Raw genomic sequence first — 19,842 nt, forward strand, 5'->3', positions numbered from 1 at the left:
TCTGAATGGAGCGTTGCGGAGTTAGCCGAGTTTGCCGATTGGCCCAAGCCAACTCCCTCGGGTCATAATTTGAACAATTTACAATATCTAGGACTACTATAATGTACCTCATAAGGCTTTCACATAAGTCTAAGCTTTTCTAATTTTTTTTCTTGGAGAAAATTTTTCTAAATGTATTTCAATGTAACTAAAACTTAATTTGATTTCCCCTATCATAGCATAATCCTTACATCCTGAGGCCATGATTTGGAATCTACACTACCTTAGAAAGCTTCCACAAAATTTTCCATTTTTCTGAAGAATGTTTTTATCCAGCTTTCTTCCATTATCAACTTTTCCTTATTTATATTCTGCAGTAATATTCCAATTTCATGTGCATATATATGGTATTTATGTATCAAAATTTATTTGATACTCAAAAACTGAGTTTGATCAAATTTAAAATCAACACAGACTATTGATAAATAAGTTGATGTGACAAATTTCGAAAGTCTTGTTTAAGGTCAGCATTTCATAAATTCTTTGGTTGGTATAATGACCTTATCAGTATAAAATATGTACAACCTATCATTCGGTTGTATTTTGATCAATAATATACCAATTGTTAGCTCTTTGTTTGTTGCTAAATTATGACATCACTTTCCATTCTAATTGTCAGCTTATTTAATTTAATACATAAATATGTACTTAAAAGGTCTTTATTAATAATTACAAGTATTATCACAGGCAAATAATTCTACACATACATGTATAATAGCATTTGTTTGTCATAAAAGCAAAACTTTCATCCTTTACTCTTAGTCTTGATTATTTCTCACCATGTTTTCACTGTTATCATAGAGAAATAAAGAAATTCCTGAGTTTTGAATCATGGCCTTTCAGATTCTATGCTAAATATTTTCCTCAGTTCGTGGAGAGCACATGCTGATAGACTGTCAAATGGCAACACCATTAGAGTCTATTGGTCTTAGTGTGAACTGCACATTTTCATCTCAGCCCATATTTTTGCGATTCCCCCATCCTCTACGATGATCTGGAATAAGAAAGAAAATTCAACATTTAAACTGGAACTGAGCAAAAGTCTTCAAGAATCAAATACCTTTTCATAACTCCATTTATCCAAGAATATTTAAAGTTTAAGCAATGCTTATTTCCTCACAAAAGAATTGGGGGGAGGGGGGTATATGTGATTGTGTATTAGTTTGTCCTTGAAGTGACATAATTTGCATTAGGATCGATGAGGAATGCTGTCTTGATTTATAGATATGGTCTGTGCTAGGGGATGCAACATTTTGCAGTCCACTTGTTATAGTGTACTAATAACTATACTTTTAATTCCATATGAACAACATATCTCTGCACAATTTGCTTCACACTGTGATCATGTATGTACTAAGGCAGAAACAATTCATCGAAATATCGATATTGTTCAAAATAATTCATCAATTCAATATTCGATTCACTACCTCAATTTTCAATTCAATACATTTTTTATAATTAGGTTAGATTACCCCTTGAAATGATGGCTTTGTCCTCATTTTGACAGTTTGACATACATGAGAGAGAAAACTGAGACAGAGAAAGTTTTAAAGCAGGCTGCTGCAGCGCCGCTGCTAGAATTGACACAGACAAGTTGCTTTTTTAATCGACAGAAGCACAAGAAGTGTTTTCTTTTTGTATTGCCACCTTCTATGTATCTTTTGGAATCTGAATACTGTAAATCACTTTTTATTCGCGAGAACTTTATTTTTGCGTAATTACGCGAGACAATGTGCTCGCGAAAATTAAATTCTCCCGTATAATAGTATTTCTTAAGATTATATAGAGCAATAACCAGAATACGTGAAAATTTTGTTTCGCTAATCACGAGTCAGTGACTATCTCGCGAAAATTAAGTGATCTACAGTACATGTTTTCTTTAACCTAATAATCTGTTTCTTTTTGTTTTTAAAATGTATTGTATCGAAAAAAATTGAATTGTGACACAAGTATTGGTATTGGTATCGTATTGTGGAGGGGGTGTATTGTTTCAGCCTAGTATGTACAATTTAATTCTTAAAAGAGAGTGAAACATTTTTTGAAGATGGTTTTAAAAATTTCCCCAAGAAGACATGTGAAACTGATCAGATTCAGTATTAAAGAATTTTATTTTAATAAGAAAATTAACAAATGAAAAGGAAAAAAAACAGGAAACACTCTATCAGTTACCCACTCATGTACTTGTAAAAGAGATGATCTTGAGAAGTACACATTTATAATATTATTTTACCATCTTTCCAGTCGTCCATTGCCCTGGCTTTCTGTAGCTCCTCTGGATTGTCTTGTTCAATCTTATTTTCTTTTTCCTCTGCCTCCCTCTCCTGGGCCTCTTTATCTTTGTCTGGATCACTTGCCCAGTCTTGCATGCTGTGTCCCCTAAAACCCACAAAACAGAGAGCTGTACATGTATACAGTATCAGTGATGCATTAAATGGACTCATTCACTGACAAAAATCTACTGGGAAAAAATATTTTGCCAACTACAATACATATGCCCTCAACCAAATAATATCATTGCACTGTTTCTATCTCAACAAACCAAAAATAACTTTAATGAGATATATAGTAAAGTATATATTATTTTAAAGGCAATATATTAAATTTAGAAAATTATTTACCAAAAATTTTTCTTCATTTGTTTGAATATTTAATTTTCCCTACATGTTTGAATTGAAATGAGAGATAGTGTGAGTTGCAAAAATAAAAGGATCCCACTTTTTACATCAATGGTTTTCAGTAGATTTTCAAATCCATTTCAAATGCACTATCTCTTCACATCAAGAAAATTATTATGCTATTATTTTGCCATTTTTTCCTATTATCATGAGACCAGACCATGTCATCTGCATGCCTTCTGACTTCTGATACATATTAACATTCCAAACTACTTTGTTTTATTGATGACAAGCAGAGTTGTCCCCCTTTAAGAAATGATCTATTAAGACAAGTCCTTACTGTGATGTAGGAGGATGGAAGGTGCCATCTTTGACTTTCTGTTCATAAAACTCCTCTATGGTCATTGTGGGTAAGCTGGGATAACCTGCACCAAACACTGCCTTCTGAATCATGTCTTTGGTGATGATGAATGGACGGAATGCCTGTTAAAGGTTAAAAAGAAATAAATTTCCAACCTTCTCAAGAAATTTTCTGGTCTTTTTCATCTTCCTCCCAATAAATTCCTTTTGTGAAAGCGAGACCAAGATCAAAAAGTGAGCTTGTCAAGGTTTAATGGCCCAAGAGCCTGTGAACTCCGTCTTCAAAAAGAAATTCATGAATTATAATAAATTCGGATAGGATACCTTCCTCTGTTCCTTAGGTTTGTTTTCGGGAGGTTTATCATCTAACGCTTGATGCCGCAGGCCTAACATGGTGGTCTCAACTGCAAAATACAATACATTCAGCATTACTCAGAATCTTCACTGCTATGTTAGAAACATGGGGTTATACTTTCATCCTAATTGTGGAATATATTTATATACTGTAGAAGTACTTTTTTCCGCGTGGTATTAATTTACGCTTTGTCCGCGGACACAAACTTTCCGCGGAAATATGTCCTAGTGTACTTCATATAAATGTATGGCATATAGTGACAGTCTAAGAAATCCACGTAATTTTCTACCCGCGGATTCATACATGTCCAAGAACGAATTCGATGTCGATATCGACAATATCGACAATTTTATGTCGATATCGTATCGATATCGATCGTGATCAGCACTATTAATTGGAAATACCTGGTGCCAAATTTGAGACACTATATTACGTCGATGTCGTCGATATCGACAATATCATGACGATATCGTATCGATATCGATCCTATTTGCATAATCTATTTTCACATTGAGGTATAACATTATTTTACAAAGTCAAAAGTGAAGTCAAAATTGATTCATTATTGGCATGAATATGAAAATAAACTAGTGCTAATTGTAATGGGAACCGTTACAGATGTTCCCCAAACGCTCCCCAACTCCTTTTTGGTGCCATATTCCTGTAAGCTTCATTAAATAAGACAAACTCTGTGCATTTTTGACTTTACCAACGTTTTCTCAGAAGGATACCAATTATATTCAGATTTTAGCATTGCACCTGTGCGCATGTGAATGCATGTGCGTTATGATCATATCATCTTGTCTACACTATCTACATATTTTAATATACAATGTATTAAAGCATTCAGTCCAAAAGTATGAAAAATCACTCTTTCAAGTGTATTTTTCATTTCACTCGTTCCAAATGCACGCACGTGCGTGCACGTGCATGATGACCATACCTTCTTGTAGGAGTCCCTTATATCTATCTATATTCTAAATCCCATCCTGTTTGGTTGAAAACCAAGGGAGTTATAGCCATTTCAAGTTTGAGCCAATCAGATTGCAGCACACGTGCATGCGCGTGATTTGATGATTTTTTTTCTACATCATATTGTAGGATATCCTAATGCATGACTATGTTTTAAATTTCAAAGCATTTCGTCAAAAAACAAAGGAGATATAGCCATTTAAAGTTTCAGCCAATCAGATTGCAGCACGCGGGCATGCGCATGCTTTCATGAAAATTCTTATATATCATGCTGTAGATCTTCATAATGTAGGTCTATGTTCAAAATTTCAAAGGATTATGACAAGAAACAAGAAAGATATTGAGACTTTAGTTTCAGCCAATCAGAGCGAAGCGCACGTGCATGCGCGTGAGATCTTACTATTTTGACCATATCATTTTGTCTATGCTTCTAATATATACTTATAATATGAGTTTCAAAGCATTTCATCAATAATTTAAATAGTTACGTCTGTATCAATTATATTGGACATTTCTCGTGTTGCACGTGCGAGCTCTTGCAAGCACATGTGCATGCACATCCTTTCATGATAAATCTTATATTACAGGCTGTAGATCTCCCTAATGTATGACTATGTTCAAAATTTCAAATGATTTTATCAAAAAACAAAAAAGATATTGAGACTTTAGTTTCAGCCAATCAGAGCGAAGCGCACGTGCATGCGCGTGCAATCTTGCTATTTTGACCATGTCATCTTGTGCATACTACTACCGGTAATATATCCTCACATTATAAGTTTCAAAACATTTCGTCACAAAATAGAAAAGATACGGTTATATCCATTATATATTGGTCATTTTAAGTTTTGCACGTGCGCGCTCTTGCAAGCACGTGCGCGCAAAATGACCTTGATTCCGCAAATCTACATAACATGCCTACTTACCATAAAAAGGTTTCACCTAAGTCGGATGTGTAGTTTACAAGATCACTCGCGTACAAAATTTTCCCAGGAAGAAAAATAATAATAATAAGAATAATAATAATAAGAAACAGAGTAAAAACAATATGTTCCCCAACTTCGTTTGGGGAACATAATTATGATTAAGAAATTTTTCAGGTTGTTATTGTTTTAGATTAGATTTAGAGTAAGATGTTGGGTTAGGGTGAAAATTCTTGAAAATGTTTTAACAATCATGATTCGATATCGATACGATATCATTGATATCGACGATATCGACAGTAAGGTAAACTTATTAAACACAGAAGTCTTGTAAAAATAAAGTTTTTGTATTAAGGTGAAGGTTGGTAAAATAATATGCTTTTAACAATCATGTTTCGATATCGATACGATATCGTCATGGCAGGTAAAATCTTCGTAAAAGGAAAGTAATTAAACATAAACACATTCAAAGTAGCAGGGAAGGTATAAACAAAGGTTGAGCGAACATGATTCGATATCGAAGCGATATCGTCGATATCGACGATATCGACACTTCAGGGAAAGATTTATAAAGAAAGTTTTAAGTAACAGTTGTTAAAAACAGCATATTAAGGATGGAAACCACAATTCTTGAAACAATCATGATTCGATATCCGCACGATATCGAGGACACTAACAGTAAGAAAATAGTCTTAAAACAGGAAGCATTGTTATAAACACACGAGAATAGAGAAATATTATAGAAAACTATAAAAAAAAAGTAATGTGTCGATATCGTAACTACATCGTGTCTTGGACATAACTCCGCGGATTAAACAGAAATTGAGATTCCGCGGAATAATGACCCCGTGGAAAAAAGTATGTCTACAGTATATCTGGATCCAGAAATTTACCGGTACATTCAATTTCTTCACTTAGTGACATTTACCCTGGAGAGATTCCAGACTCTCTTTTGCAGTTCCAACCCATTGTTTAATTAAACCCAAGAAGTATTCTCTCTGTAATCAGAATAAACACAATAAATCCTACATAGAAAGAAGTATAAGAAAACTAAATCAGAGATACAAAATTTGCCATAAATTTGCAGTTCATATTCAAGATGCTAAAATTTCAACTGTTGAAACTCCCCATCTCAATGCGAGAAATTGAAATTATGAATATCAATTCACTGTGAAATCACTAACTTTCACTGGGATTTAGTTTTTGTTCATTTCATGGTATGGAGAGACCAGAACAGTATAAAAATCCTCCCTTCACCCTATGAAATCAAATCTCATTGTACCAACATTTTTCCTTAAATCACAAAAAATTGGCATCATGAAAGTAAGTGATTTACATTACTATATTTAAAATAATCTGCATATTGGGGGTTATATAAGTAAAGTTATCAAAAATAAGTTATCAAAATAAGTATAGATATAGTTATTTAAAATATACTAAGCCCAGAAATAATATCATTGGGCTTGTCTTTCTTTAACATGGGAAGAATGTAACCTTTATTTCATCATCTACATGTTCTTGCTTCATTTTCTCGTGGAGTTCTGTCACTTTGGCATCAAGCTCCTTCTTTTCTTTAAAACTTTTGATCTTCTCCTCTCTGGTCTGCATTTGACCAGCTAGTCCTTGTGGAGGTCTAAAACATCATATCAAATTTTAAATATCAGTAAAATTAATATGTGTATGGAGTCGGACCCATGTTTTTAAGATTAGAAAAGAGTTAAATATCACATACAATATGTGTAATTAAGTAACTGATTACCCATTAGGACACACAGCTTTTTGCTGACTCTCAGAACTTAGATTTAGAAGCTTCTTATCAATTTTGGCTACTCCATAACTATCACAGTTTCTAAGGAAATCTGTGTAATATGCCTGGAATAAAAATATGAACAGATGAAAGTTCTATTATTCTCAATGTCTGAATCAGCAAATCTGGAGTTTAAAAATCTATAATGCGACAAATTGTCACTTTTATTTAGACTTACTGTTGCTTCCTTTACTAAACCTCCCCTGTCCTCCATTTTCTTCACAGTTTTCCTCTCTGTGAAATATCCCACAAATGCAGGCAACAAAAGGTACCTAAAAGTTTAATTTTAACATGAATTTTTCGATTTCAAGTTACCATGTACTTATATTGTACTGAATCAGAGGGTGACATTTTTATCCATAAATGTCTGTTTCCTCTTAAATCTATAAATGACATGGCAAATCATATTAACTTTATGGTCAAACTGATTTGTGATGTCGTTACATGTACATTATATCGATACATCATGCAAATATGAGATTTAATGTTCATTTTATGGCAAAATGTTTGGTTGTTATACACCAATTGTTATCTAATACAGTGGATTCCATTTAATCAGATAGTGGTTAAACGAATATTTCGGCTAATCTGATACAATATCAGAGCACAAAACCATTTCTTATATATTTATTAATAATTTCATCTGATATTCCGATAGGAAAATATGGGATTTTCGTTTTATCTGATACAAAAATTTCGCCTATCATAGTGATTTTCATAATAATTGTCTTGTTCACACCTCTACCTTCTGTATGTAAATCCTTTGTTTACACAAGTTTGACATTCCAGACACGATAATGAGGGGATTAGTCACGGCTGAGCGGGCGAGCACCTTACCTGTGTTAACAGTGGGCACACTAGATCGATATGTTTTGATAACAATGATGATGACTGGCTTGGGTGTTAATTTAGATCATTGATAATTGGCTTGTGTGCAATTTTGTTTGGTGTGAAGTTTTAATTATTGAACTGTTCAGTTTGAATATGACACTTCGCTTGGACATTAAATTAAAATTATCAGAATTAGACTGTCTATTAAATGGTAGCGCTTGGTCATTTAGTTGAATATGTGTTCACTTTTAAGTGCAATTTTAAGAATTAAAACACATGCACTCCGTATAAATATACGTCTGAAAATTAAATCCATCAATGAAAGTGACATAACATATAAGTAAAGATGAAACAATAAACTTTTTTTTAATTATTAATCAGCAATCCGGAAAAAATGGTTTACGTAATATAGTCCTGTATTCAATCAACTTCCGTTTTTCCAAAATGGATGCCATCAACGAATGGGATGAATGTAAACAGGTGCCTGGTGCTAACAAGATTTATAGAGATGGAAATAAGTTTTATACTTCAATTAAAAACAAATTATTCATACAAAATCACATTGAACTTGTTATTATAAATTAAGTGAAATAATTCATTTCCTGACTTGGTACATTCATCGAACGAAAACGAAAGTACAGGTACGTAATACAACCTTGTTGAAATTGTTACTTGTGTACTGTAGATCTGCTGTTTGTACGGAAATATTGCAATCGGCTATTCCAATATTCGGCTATACGGATAAAATTATTCTGACAACCTGACTATCCGTTTAAACGGAACCCACTGTATAATGTCTTACAGGAGACAAAATTCCAATTTCATAGCTTCCAAATTGATATGTTATAAATATGACATTAAATATTATGAAGAGAATGTCAAAATAACCACCCCCTTTTTGCAATTTTCTAAGCATCCGGGGTGGTTAATACGGATTATACTGTAATCAAATATGTGCATTAAGGCCATTCCAAGTTTTTTCTCTGTTTAGCATCCACCCATCTTACAAAAACCTAGCTACCTATTCGCAAAAAACACACAAGTCAAAAAAATAAAACACATATTTTATAGTAATAAGAATGACGTAATTCAAACAATATGATTTCATTTATCTATTTTTCATAAAGACAGTTATTTTCTTCAGCAAAATCAATATATTTAAATACTGAAACTATTCCAATAATGCAATATTATACAAATATTTAGAGATATTGCCGGAAATCACAAATTTTGACCCAAATAATTAATTTTCGGATTCTCTTTGTTTTTTCTGACATGGGGTGTCAAAAACCAAGGCGCACGCGGATGCTAAACATAGAAAAAACTTGGAATGGCTTAATTATTTTAGAATTACTTTATTTCATTTGTTGCCACCTCTTCAATCTCTTCGTTACTACTGAACAGACAGAGCTCATTCACCATTCTAATGGCCTTCATTCCAGCTGTTATTCCTGTGATGATTGTTTTCTTAAAAAAATAGAAATAGCTATTAGCATTTCCAATATTCAAGAATTCTGTGCAGCCTATAAAATATTTCTCTTCGCCTCATAAAAACTCTTCATTGACAATATCAATTTCAGTTCCTCTTTAACAAAATACTCTCTGATGCAGCGTCAAAATATCATGTTGGAATCTGATGCAGATATTAAAGAAAACAAAACATGAACTGAGAAAATTCGAGATAAAAAACCATTTAAATGTGAACCTGAACATTGTATGAAGACGATGGTTCCTCTGTGCTGTTCAGCTTTTCCCAACAAGACCAAACCGTCTCGTACAAGTCTGGAAGTCTTTCTTCTCCTCCCTCTGCCATTTGCTTAGTCAGAAAGTTTCAGTTACTTAGCCTACTCAACTCTGAACTCATTTCTATTTTCAGCACCAACGATTATGAGGTTGGTAAAACTAGTCCTCTTCAGCTACCGGGTTATCAACCAGCACATTTTACTCTCATTACATTGTTTTATTTTTATCAAATACTTAAAACATAAGCAAAAGAAAAATTTTGATTTTTTTTTATTCAGAAGGTAGGGAACTTTATTTTTAAGTTTTAGGTTTAATATTGATTTTACTCAACTTCCCCTTAACCTAGTTTTATACGTCCCCAAATAAAAACATGGCTAATCAACAGAAAGTCAACTTGGGACGTCTGCTTTTCAAAAGATTACGTCGTGAATTGCAAGAAACAGTTAATTCAAAGGTGAGGTTTATGCATTGTATACTAAGTCGTATATTTTTCATCTAATAAGAATGTCTATCATCCGTCATTTTTCTTCAAAGTCAGACTTGTACATCTTTTTTTTAAAGTCCGAATTATCTCCATTTAACTTTTCAATTCTGAATTCTGCTTTTTTCCCTTAGCCACAGTGCTCAGGTGAGCGCTGTGGCCCATGGACCTCTTGTTTTAAGAAGTATTATTAGGGATATGAGTATTTAATCTTAATTTTATTTATTCTGTGAATACTGTAGTGTTGCAAGGTAGGCCTTTAGACTCAGCTGTGCTTTTGAATCTTGTACCTACAAATTTTATGTAACAGAAATAAAAAAATAGTAATCATATCATATAACCCTGTTTTGCTACTCAAAAGCTTGCTCTGAGTACAATCAATTTCATTTTAAATGAGTATATTGAGACAGGATACTCACTGATAAGTTGATGTTAAAGGGATTTCAACAGCCTCATGCATTTGTCAAAATATTGAAGTCAGCATTTCTTAAATTTTATGGACTCTTTAATGACTTTGTTAAATGTAACAAATATGACCTATCATTGGGTCTTATTGGCAGATTTGTTTTATACCACCTGTAAGGCCTTAATATCATTTTTTATACTGAATTCATAGGAATAGTTCGATCCATCTACTTGATCAATATGTATGGCAATTGAATAAGGCCAAAATAAAATTATAGTTTGTTTGGAATTGCCTCCCACCTCACTGAAATGACCCCTCCTGAAAAAATTTTATTGACCAAAAGTAGGACAATTTTTTTTTTATTTAATCATTTTTTTTTGCCCATTATCTGTATCACATGCACCATACAAAACACTGAAATAAAGTGTCTAATATTTATCTTCAATTAAAAAAAAATAATAATTTCCCTCCCTCCCTCCTGCAGTGTCTGAAACCCTTCAGGCGGCAATTCCAAACAAACAATTTTTTAAGGATGGCCTAGTGTGGCTGGTCAACAGGGGTTACTTACTCCCCCCAGGCACCTGATCCCATGTGCCCTCTTCACATATTTGTATTTTTTTAATAGATTTTTTTTAGATTGATTACTGTTCATTATTTTTGTATTTTACATTTTGCAGGAGAAATTAGCTGATGTACCTACATTTCGATACATAGTGAGCCAGTTTCGAGAACACCAAGTTACGAGTCAGAAGTTATGTAAGGGGCAGAATGAGGTGATGATGGTAGGACAGACCTATCTTTGTATGCTAGAGAGTTTGCGAAAATCAGAGGTAAAAAATCATAATAAATTGTATATTGTGTATAGCCAGTCAAATCAATTGTCAATAAACAATAAATATTCACTAAACATATTTTTGTGCTGTACGCAATTAAAAAAAAATTATAATAATTTTGAAAATTTATTTCTACATTCAATTTTTTTTTTCAGGAATTAGCACAGAGGTACAAAACTACAGAGAGATCTGTTGAAGAGAGTGCCAACCTTGTAGGACTTAGAACACCCACATCTCAATCTGTGGATAATAAATAAGCAGAACAGTATTGGAGGGGGGGGGGGGGTTTGATAAGTATTTGGTGCTGATGACTTGAATATTATAACTTTTTTCCCACATACACTGGCTGTATTGTGTAAAGAAGCATTTATGAGTGATGTCATCTTTACACTTTTCTTGCCAAGATTGATGGTTAATTTATGATAAAAATGAAAGTTGTGAATAGATTAATACTTATTTTAATTGTACATTGCATAATGTCATGATTATTTATTTCTAAATATATATAGCATACTTGAACTATTGAAGTACTAAATTTTACAAATAAATTTAGATTTGAAAAAAAAATGCACATTTTTGAGCATCGATCTGTACATATTCACTCTGTGTTGGGAGTATGAATTCGATATTTCCAATTACTTTATTTTTGGGGTTCAATGATTCTGGTCAAGATCACATTTATGTACAACACATGAATTCATGGCAAGATATAGTTCTGAACTTTGATTTGAACTAAATTAAACTTTAAATGTTCTTGCCTGTGAAGTTGTATAGGCTATATGACTGGATTTCTGCACAGATATTAGTGGTTGGAGCACTGACTTGTTATGCAGAGGTCCTAGGTTTGATTCCTATTGTAGCCATTGAATCCTAGTATGGTCCACTGCATCTTTCTCTCTCCCATTACATTTGGTGCCCCAGGGATGTTGGATAAAAGATCTACCAGGAAAGAGTGTGGGCTGGTGTCTTTGGGGGCAAAGACCTTTAAGGGGAAGAATGTAGCTGTCAGATGGGACCAGTTGTAGGTGCATGGCCAAAAAGCTCAGTTGGTACACCACCTGACTGGAGATTAAGGAGGCCTGAAAGGTTCGAATCCTGGTCTTGACTGCTGCATTTCTCCTCTCCCATGTAATGCCATATGTTGGGGAGGGGGGAGAATGGGTTCGATGACCAGTGTCCAGGTACATGCCCAGTCAAACTGAGTCAAACAGCTGTATTTTTTCCTCCTCTCCCTTCACATTTGATGCAGTGACTAGGATGTGACAGGTGAAAGTTCTGCCAAGGTAAAGGCTGGGTTGGTGTCTTTGGGGCTGAAGACATTTTAAGGTCATGCCGGGAGGAAATTGGCAGTCAGATGGGTTCAGTTGCCTGTGGTCAGATAGCTCAATTTGTAGAGCATCTGACAGGAAATTCAGTGGGGCTCGGGTTCAAATGTTGGTTTTGTCCAGTGTATCTTTTGGGGCCAAAGACAGGTTAAGGAAGGAGGAATGTGGTTAGTCAGACAAGTTCTTTGAGGAATAACCACAGCTCTAAATTGGTATAGCACCTGACTGGAGATTTGATCAAGGGGCCTGGGTTTAAATCCTGGTCTGGTCTGTAGCATTTTTCTCCTCTCCAATCACATTTAGTGCCATGCCTTGGAGTGATGGATGAAAAACCTCAAAGGGTTGAGACTAGGTTGGTGTATTGGGAGGCCAAGGACCTTTCGGGAGGAAGGATGTGGGGGTGGGACATGTTTGATCACTAGTGTCCAGGTACATGTATGTGGCTAAGTTTGTATAGCACATGACTAGAAATTCAGAGGGACAGGGTTCAAATTTTGGGTTTGACCACTGGGTCTTTGTGGTCTAAAGACAGGTTGAGGAGGGAGGAATGTGGTTGTTGGAGAATTTCTATCACTATAGTGACCAGATAGCTCAATCAGTTGGTAGCTATAGCACGTACCTGACTGGAGATTGACAGGTCATTTCAGGATCACGTACGTGGCCCAGGTTTAAACCCTGTCTATCCGCTATATTTTTCTCCTCTCCCTTTTCATTTGGTGCCATGACCAGGATGTGACCGGTTGAAAGTTCTGCCAAGGGGAAATTGGCAGTACTGTCAGACGTACGGGTTAAATAATTCGCTTGCTTGTGGTTTAGATTTATCAGTATGTAAAGCACCTGAGAACCTGACTGGAGATTCAGAGGGTCTGGTTTGAATCCTGGTCTGGTCTGATACATTTTTCTGCTCTCTTGCTTAAATGTTAAAGATTTGCATATTATTAAATGTGCTAGACAAGTGTTGTTGCATCACTGCTTTGCATGCACCCCTTGACTTGCAGGTGAAAGTCCTGCCAGGTACAAACAAGAACTTAGGATGTGTCTACGAGTGTGCATGAGGACAGTTTAATTAAAGATAAAGGGATGTAATGGTCTGAGCAGTTTGTGGATATCAGGGTAGCTCATGCGGTCGAGAACCTGACTAGTGAAGCATGCAGGGGTCACAGAGGTTTAATTCCCGGTCCAGTCATACATAAAATACCCACAAAATCATTTTTATTCCATTTTAAATGTCTTTATAGTGAATATAATATATCTAATCTTTAAAAAGGCAGTAAAACATGAAAACCAGTAACAAAGGTGGTTTTTAGTTCTTTTGGGGTATTTAGTCAAATCTTTCCATTGTAATCTTAATCATTTACAAGCTTTGCATAAGACTCGAATTTCCTTATTATAAGCGCACAACTGACCAAGACAATTAAAAATGGAGGCAAAACATTGACGAAACTTGAAGCAAAAATATTTTGTTTAACTGGGCTCGAGTTTGATACATTCTAAGTAAAAATGCCGCTTGGTAATAAGCCAATGTGTGAATTATGTAAAGCTACAAACTCTACTATGTGGAGAAAAGGTAGCAATGGCGAAGTCATCTGCAACTCGTGCTCATTGAAACAAAGCTGTCCTGGAGGCGAAAAGGATTCCAACGACAGTAATGGTAGCATTCCAGAAAGACCTAAAAGTAATGGTAACCTCGCCGGTCCTGTGCTGAGAAAGAGTGCTAGAATCAAACCAACAAAGCACAAGTACATCAGTGCAGCCAAAGCATTGGCAACCAAGGGAAAAAGCAGAAGAATAGTTTTTAAGAAGAGTGTAAATATATTTTTAAAATCGAATTTGTTGAAAACCTCTTGAAAAATGAATAAAACAATGTTTATCAGTTAATTTTCTTTACTTACTTAGGGAATTTGTGATAAATATAATATGTTTAACGGTGTGACCGTTGGGGCGAGCGCAGTTGTACCACCAAAAACTGTTAAAACACTCTAAGAATTGATCATCCACTTCAAACATCAAGCCACACGAGACATCTCGACTAGCTGTGACGTCACGGAGCTCGTCGGAGCTTATGGAGACAGCCGAGCGTCTGTTTGAAACTTAGTGCAATTTTTGTTGAAAAACATTGTATGAAAGATTTCTACAAACTGATCCAGCCTTTTATGCTTTACGTTATTATTTATTTATTTATTTGCACAAAGGACATTGGGCAGTGCAGGAATTCTGGGAATGTTTCATAGAGAAATTACGTATGTACAGATTTCAGTCCGAATTTCCTCTGTTCTTACACGTTAGTCTATTGAGCTCGCTGCGCTCGCTCTGGACAAAAAACTATCATTAACCTATTAATGAGAATTTTGTTCAAATGGTATGTGTAGTGTTCTTGTTTTGCAGCATAGGCCTATTGTCAATTCAATGACTGTTCTTTTTTTTAGCAACCAATCAAAGCTCCTACTGCTGTATCGACCATTGTTACAGGTGAAAGTGTATTTTACGATGTAAGTAAAAAATATTTTCTTTAAAGCTGAATATGATTCATAAAAGGACTTTGTTCGCCATATTCATTTATTCACTCGCTTTATTTGAGAGCCTTTAAACGAAGCCAATCACTTAATGACTGTACCGTGTAATCAGTTGTCATCTGTGTGAAGGGCCAAATGCTTCATAGCACTTGGTAGCGACAAAAAACTACTTTTTCTAATCAGGAGAGTAAGATACCAAAAAAAACTTGCAAAAGTTGTACAGGTCAGTGCAGTGTACAAACATATACACGTAATTGCAATAAAATGAAACAAAGGCAATGTAAGATAACCAGCACAGACACGTGTCACCCTTCCACGCTAATACCTGTGACAATAAAGTTGTCAGGTGTAACGAATGGGAAGGAACTGATATATTAGATAGTAAATTTCTATATTTGAGTTCTATTTCCGAGTCATGTTCAGCTTTAACTTGTTAATGATGTTTAGGGAATTTTACAAACAGTTAAACTTTATTTTGAATGCTGTTGACTGCCCAATACATGTGATGTACCAGTAATATGTCAACATGAGGGGTAACCAGGCTTGACCGTATTAGATAACTTTGAATATATTTTTAATAGTTCAAGATACCAAAGTTGCTATTTTTCTAGTGTAATTTTCTGCAGTCAGCATCATTATCTACTATCTGGGTGTTGATCATATGGTTTTGAATTACAATGGCAATATAAAGAAGGAAAAGGGCATGTCTCAGAGTCATAGCCAAAGGAATATAAATTTGTCAGACCATGATTTATTGTACATTATTCTCTGTTTAGAAGTTTAAACCATCAACTTCTCAATAGAGAATAAATGTACAATACATGTGATGTATCTTATTAAAATATTCACAGTGTCCAGTAGCCCCAGATAGCTGGTATAAGTTTCACAAGACTGTTAAAATAAAACTTTGGTTGATCTATGAATAAGCTGCTTGAAATGTATGACAGTTATAATGACACAGAACTTTTTGGTTTGTTTGATAGGGTATGTACTATCAGTCGGGTGATATTGTGTCCCTTGTTGACCATGATGGCTCCTTGTATTATGCTCAAATTAGAGGATTCATGCAGGATCAGTATAATGAAAAGAGTGTGGTGTTGTCATGGTTACTACCAACACAAAACAGCCCCAAAGTAGGATTCGACCCTTCAACTTACATACTGGGTAAGTTTTCAGTTATTTTCTTATGAAATAAATACCCGGTACATGTAGTGATGTACTGCAAGTATGCATTAATTAGTGCACTCAAATTTTTTGTGCAATAACCCTCTTTCATTGATTAGGGCCATTATATAATATTAGAACTTTCGAGTCGTATTAATTTAAATCTTCTTTAACCGAGTAGATAAATTAACACACTAAACACACCTTAGCAATGAGTAAAGCCCTAAAATACAAGTGCTAAATTAAGAACAGTATCAAGTATTGCAATAGCTATGATAAAATTGATGGTATAGGAAGAAAATTAGGTTTTCATGAAATACAATGCTTGATAATAGATATTGTAGTTTAGAAATATACCTATTAGTTTATGTCTAATACTTTTTGACAGGTCCAGAAGAGGATCTTCCACGCAAGATGGAGTACATTGAATTTGTGTGCCACGCTCCGTCAGATTATTACAAATGTCGCACCGGCCCCTATCTCACTATATCTCGCGAGCCAGAACTGTGTTATATATGGACAACAATGGGAGAAAAAATAACTCCCGTTCCCAGTACAAGTGAAAAGTTTGGAATGAGAGATTCCATGAGTTCGAAATCAACAGGGAGTAAATTCAGTAAAGAAGAAAAGAAAGAAAAGGGACATAAAAAGCAGGACAAAGAAAAGACAATTCCCGTGGAAATCAAGAAAGAGATTATTATTGAGGATTCTTGAATGAGGAATGAATTTTTAGGAAATTCTAGGGCATTTGTAATCAAAGAAAATCAGTGTCATGTTAGGATATTGGTCAATGATTTATGTGAAAAGTCAAATGTACTAAAATAGGAATGTTTGTGAACATTTTCGTACATGTATTTGTTAAAATTTGACTATTTTTCTTGTAAAATAAATATTCCATGACATATGAATTTTCATTGTATCAGTCCTTACCAAACCTTTTATGCACTACATGTACTACCCCTTTTGACAGCTAAAGCCATCTGGGAAACTAGAGAGCCCTTTCCAACCTGATTGGCTTTTGTGGCCTAAAAATAAATATATTTCCACTGTGTAATAAATAGAGGTCTACTAGAACTAAGGAATTTCAAAATATTGAAGGAGGCATCCTTGCTCATTATAATTAACATACATATTCATAATTTGTTTGCTAAATACATGTACATAGGAGCAGAGATGATCTTCAAGCAGTATACATGTATTTTCATAATATGATCAATAGAGTCCTAACAACACATCCACTGATCCAGGGGCCACAAATTTAACAATAATCAGAAGGTGTACTTGTGCATATTATTAAACCATGCTCTAACTTTGTGTACTTCATACGAAGGAGCAGATGACATTTTTAATAACTTATGTATATTCATTGCTGTAAATGATCAATAGAACACCACCCAAACAACAGAATCACTAACCCCAGTGTTTGAAATATTTTGTATCAATGAACAGTATGGGTATGGAAGTGTAACAAGCCAAGAGGAAGACTTGAAAAAAGTTTGCAGCCCTGTCATTCTGTCTGTTGTCGAGTTTTCACATTTTTGTTTTCTTGATCAATCAAAACTATTTGGCCAATGTCAACCAAACTTGTTACAAAGCATCGTTGGGTGAAGGGAATTTATGATTGTTCACATGGAGGTCATGTCTTCTTTCAAGGGGAGATAATTGAAAATAGAGCAATTTTCATGGCATCTTCAACAAATCTTGTTCTCATCAGTCTATAGATTTGGGATTGAAGTAATTGTGACCTGTTTCAGTCACATGTTAATTGTAAAAAAAATATTTAAGAATTATTTCCAATAGATTTCTTGAGGGACTGACCAAATTTCCCAGCAGTCTTGTGGCCCTGGAGGTCTGGCTAATTAGTATCAAAAATGTCCCTTACCAAGAGACCACAGATTTCAAAATTAAGGAGGAAACAATATTTTTCATCATATCTTTGTTCTTAATAGTTTGTCTGCTAAAAATGCACTGCATTGGAGAGTTTTTAAAAGAGAATTTATGCATTTTCACTGCCAAGATCTATTTTATCTCATCCTTACACCATATCCCCCTAATTCCAAGGCCATGAATTTGACAATCTTTGTAGAGAGTTCAATGTGTTTTTCGAGTCCAGGGGTAAAGAAGGAGATTGTTGAAGTATCTTGTTCATATTAGTTACAATGGTATTGATCCCACCACCATGAATTTCACATTTCCCCGTTTCCCGAAAGATGCTATTGACCAAAACTGGTTTTAATTAGCTGTTCTAGAGAGGACGCTGAAAATGTTTAAATGGTACATTAAAACTCCGGTGACATAAATTGATGTACTTTGCGCTTGTTTGGCTATGAGGGAATGTTGTTCTTCTGACTAATTTGATATGTCTGCGGTGAAAATATTTCAGTACACTCAAATAAACATATAAAGCCAACCTTCAACTTTTTATTTCAATAAAACATAAAGGCCAAACATTTCAAATGCATGAAACATGAATATTGGAGATTCACATGCGTATACATATATACATATTCAAGAGCACTTTTTTTCAAGACAAAACATTTTGCTAAAAACGAATTTTATGCACAACAAAATCACCCTGACCAAATAAGCAAAACCAAGAAGAAATTATAAAAAACATCTAGAACACAATTAGTCTAGAACGCTAGCAAATCAAATACAAGAACACCACCCATTTAACAAAATAAGAATAAAACTCAGATTTAATAGATAGTGAAAAAAAACTATGTTGAGATTAACAAGAAGCAAAACGAAGAGAGGAAAAAAAACACATAAAATAGTTTTACAGAAAGTGAAAAACACAAAACCAACTATGGCACAATTACTTGCATACTTTTCATTTTCATTGTGATATTACATGAAATCTAATACTATCATCTAATTTTACTTAAACGTGCATTTAATTAATTATGCATGTACTTATTACATAAACAAAGAACAGTGTACCACTAAGAAAAAAAAATTAAAATGACATCTGCATGCACACTTTCCTGCACCTGTGTTTCAAATAAAAATTCAAACAGAAATCTATCTTCATCCAAAACTAGAAATGACCAGGGGCTTCTATATCTCTCCAGTTGTTTTATCCCGTTTCCTTTGTTTTCATATTTTTGCACATATCTAAAGTCCAATCTAATTCAATATTAAAGGTTTTTAATTGATAAAATTCTCCACTTTGATTTTCATTTCATCTAAAATGAATCTAACAAAAAATAGAGTACAAAGCATGTTTAAAAAATTATGTCAAGGCTAGTCTAGAAAAAAAGAAAGATCAATGCATTTGCAACGTGGCTGCAAACAATGCCTATGGTTAGAAGTAACAGTTTCCAACATATTCTCCTACAGGCATTGTAATCAATTCAAAAAGATTCAATTTGGCACCTGGATATTACATTTAAACAAAAGTATCCCATGATGAATTATTGTGAGGTTAGATCCTGTTGTTGATACATAATGTACATGAAATACACAACAAGAATAT

The 19,842-nt window shown here is 34.3% G+C and overlaps 4 protein-coding genes across 4 annotated transcripts in view; 2 read left to right on the forward strand and 2 right to left on the reverse strand.

The window, feature by feature from the left end:
• Nucleotides 1-688: 688 nt before the first annotated feature.
• Nucleotides 689-9,802, reverse strand: LOC134237366 (immunoglobulin-binding protein 1-like). Its single transcript, XM_062719476.1, has 10 exons — nt 9,605-9,802; nt 9,254-9,366; nt 7,247-7,340; nt 7,021-7,133; nt 6,756-6,894; nt 6,190-6,259; nt 3,339-3,418; nt 2,995-3,137; nt 2,270-2,415; nt 689-1,033 (listed from the first exon to the last, which is right to left on the reverse strand). Exons 1-10 carry the CDS (start codon nt 9,710-9,712, stop codon nt 993-995), a joined length of 1,047 nt encoding a protein of 348 aa, XP_062575460.1. The 5' UTR covers nt 9,713-9,802; the 3' UTR covers nt 689-992.
• A 173-nt stretch (nt 9,803-9,975) lies between these two features.
• On the forward strand, nt 9,976-11,783 carry LOC134237367 (protein FMC1 homolog). Its single transcript, XM_062719477.1, has 3 exons — nt 9,976-10,096; nt 11,207-11,359; nt 11,518-11,783. The coding sequence occupies exons 1-3, from the start codon at nt 10,013-10,015 to the stop codon at nt 11,617-11,619; spliced, it is 339 nt and encodes a 112-aa protein (XP_062575461.1). The 5' UTR covers nt 9,976-10,012; the 3' UTR covers nt 11,620-11,783.
• A 2,272-nt stretch (nt 11,784-14,055) lies between these two features.
• On the forward strand, nt 14,056-17,205 carry LOC134237368 (GATA zinc finger domain-containing protein 1-like). Its single transcript, XM_062719479.1, has 4 exons — nt 14,056-14,493; nt 15,114-15,176; nt 16,184-16,364; nt 16,753-17,205. The coding sequence occupies exons 1-4, from the start codon at nt 14,188-14,190 to the stop codon at nt 17,076-17,078; spliced, it is 876 nt and encodes a 291-aa protein (XP_062575463.1). The 5' UTR covers nt 14,056-14,187; the 3' UTR covers nt 17,079-17,205.
• Nucleotides 17,206-18,757: 1,552 nt separating this feature from the next.
• Nucleotides 18,758-19,842, reverse strand: part of LOC134237357 (serine hydroxymethyltransferase, mitochondrial-like) — a 12,108-nt gene continuing 11,023 nt past the window's right edge. Inside the window, exon 13 of the transcript XR_009985814.1 lies at nt 18,758-19,842. This exon is cut by the window's right edge and continues 450 nt beyond it. The gene's annotated coding sequence lies outside the window, so the exon portion shown is untranslated.

The sequence above is a fragment of the Saccostrea cucullata genome, unplaced genomic scaffold (genome assembly GCF_032062105.1).
Source record: "Saccostrea cucullata isolate Sc308-1 unplaced genomic scaffold, CSIRO_AGI_Scuc_v1 ctg235, whole genome shotgun sequence".
In the NCBI taxonomy this organism is placed as follows: domain Eukaryota; kingdom Metazoa; phylum Mollusca; class Bivalvia; order Ostreida; family Ostreidae; genus Saccostrea; species Saccostrea cuccullata.

Coding starts and splice junctions, on each gene's coding strand:
- LOC134237366 (XM_062719476.1), bottom strand. CDS start 9,712: ATGGCAGAGGGAGGAGAAGAAAGACTTCCAGACTTGTACGAGACGGTT. Junction 7,134..7,246: donor GTTTAGTAAAGGAAGCAACA/GTAAGTCTAAAT, acceptor TTTTTATTCCAG/GCATATTACACAGATTTCCT. Junction 1,034..2,269: donor AATGGACGACTGGAAAGATG/GTAAAATAATAT, acceptor TTCTTATTCCAG/ATCATCGTAGAGGATGGGGG.
- LOC134237367 (XM_062719477.1), top strand. CDS start 10,013: ATGGCTAATCAACAGAAAGTCAACTTGGGACGTCTGCTTTTCAAAAGA. Junction 10,097..11,206: donor AAGAAACAGTTAATTCAAAG/GTGAGGTTTATG, acceptor TACATTTTGCAG/GAGAAATTAGCTGATGTACC. Junction 11,360..11,517: donor AGAGTTTGCGAAAATCAGAG/GTAAAAAATCAT, acceptor TTTTTTTTTCAG/GAATTAGCACAGAGGTACAA.
- LOC134237368 (XM_062719479.1), top strand. CDS start 14,188: ATGCCGCTTGGTAATAAGCCAATGTGTGAATTATGTAAAGCTACAAAC. Junction 14,494..15,113: donor GAATAGTTTTTAAGAAGAGT/GTAAATATATTT, acceptor TCTTTTTTTTAG/CAACCAATCAAAGCTCCTAC. Junction 16,365..16,752: donor CCCTTCAACTTACATACTGG/GTAAGTTTTCAG, acceptor ACTTTTTGACAG/GTCCAGAAGAGGATCTTCCA.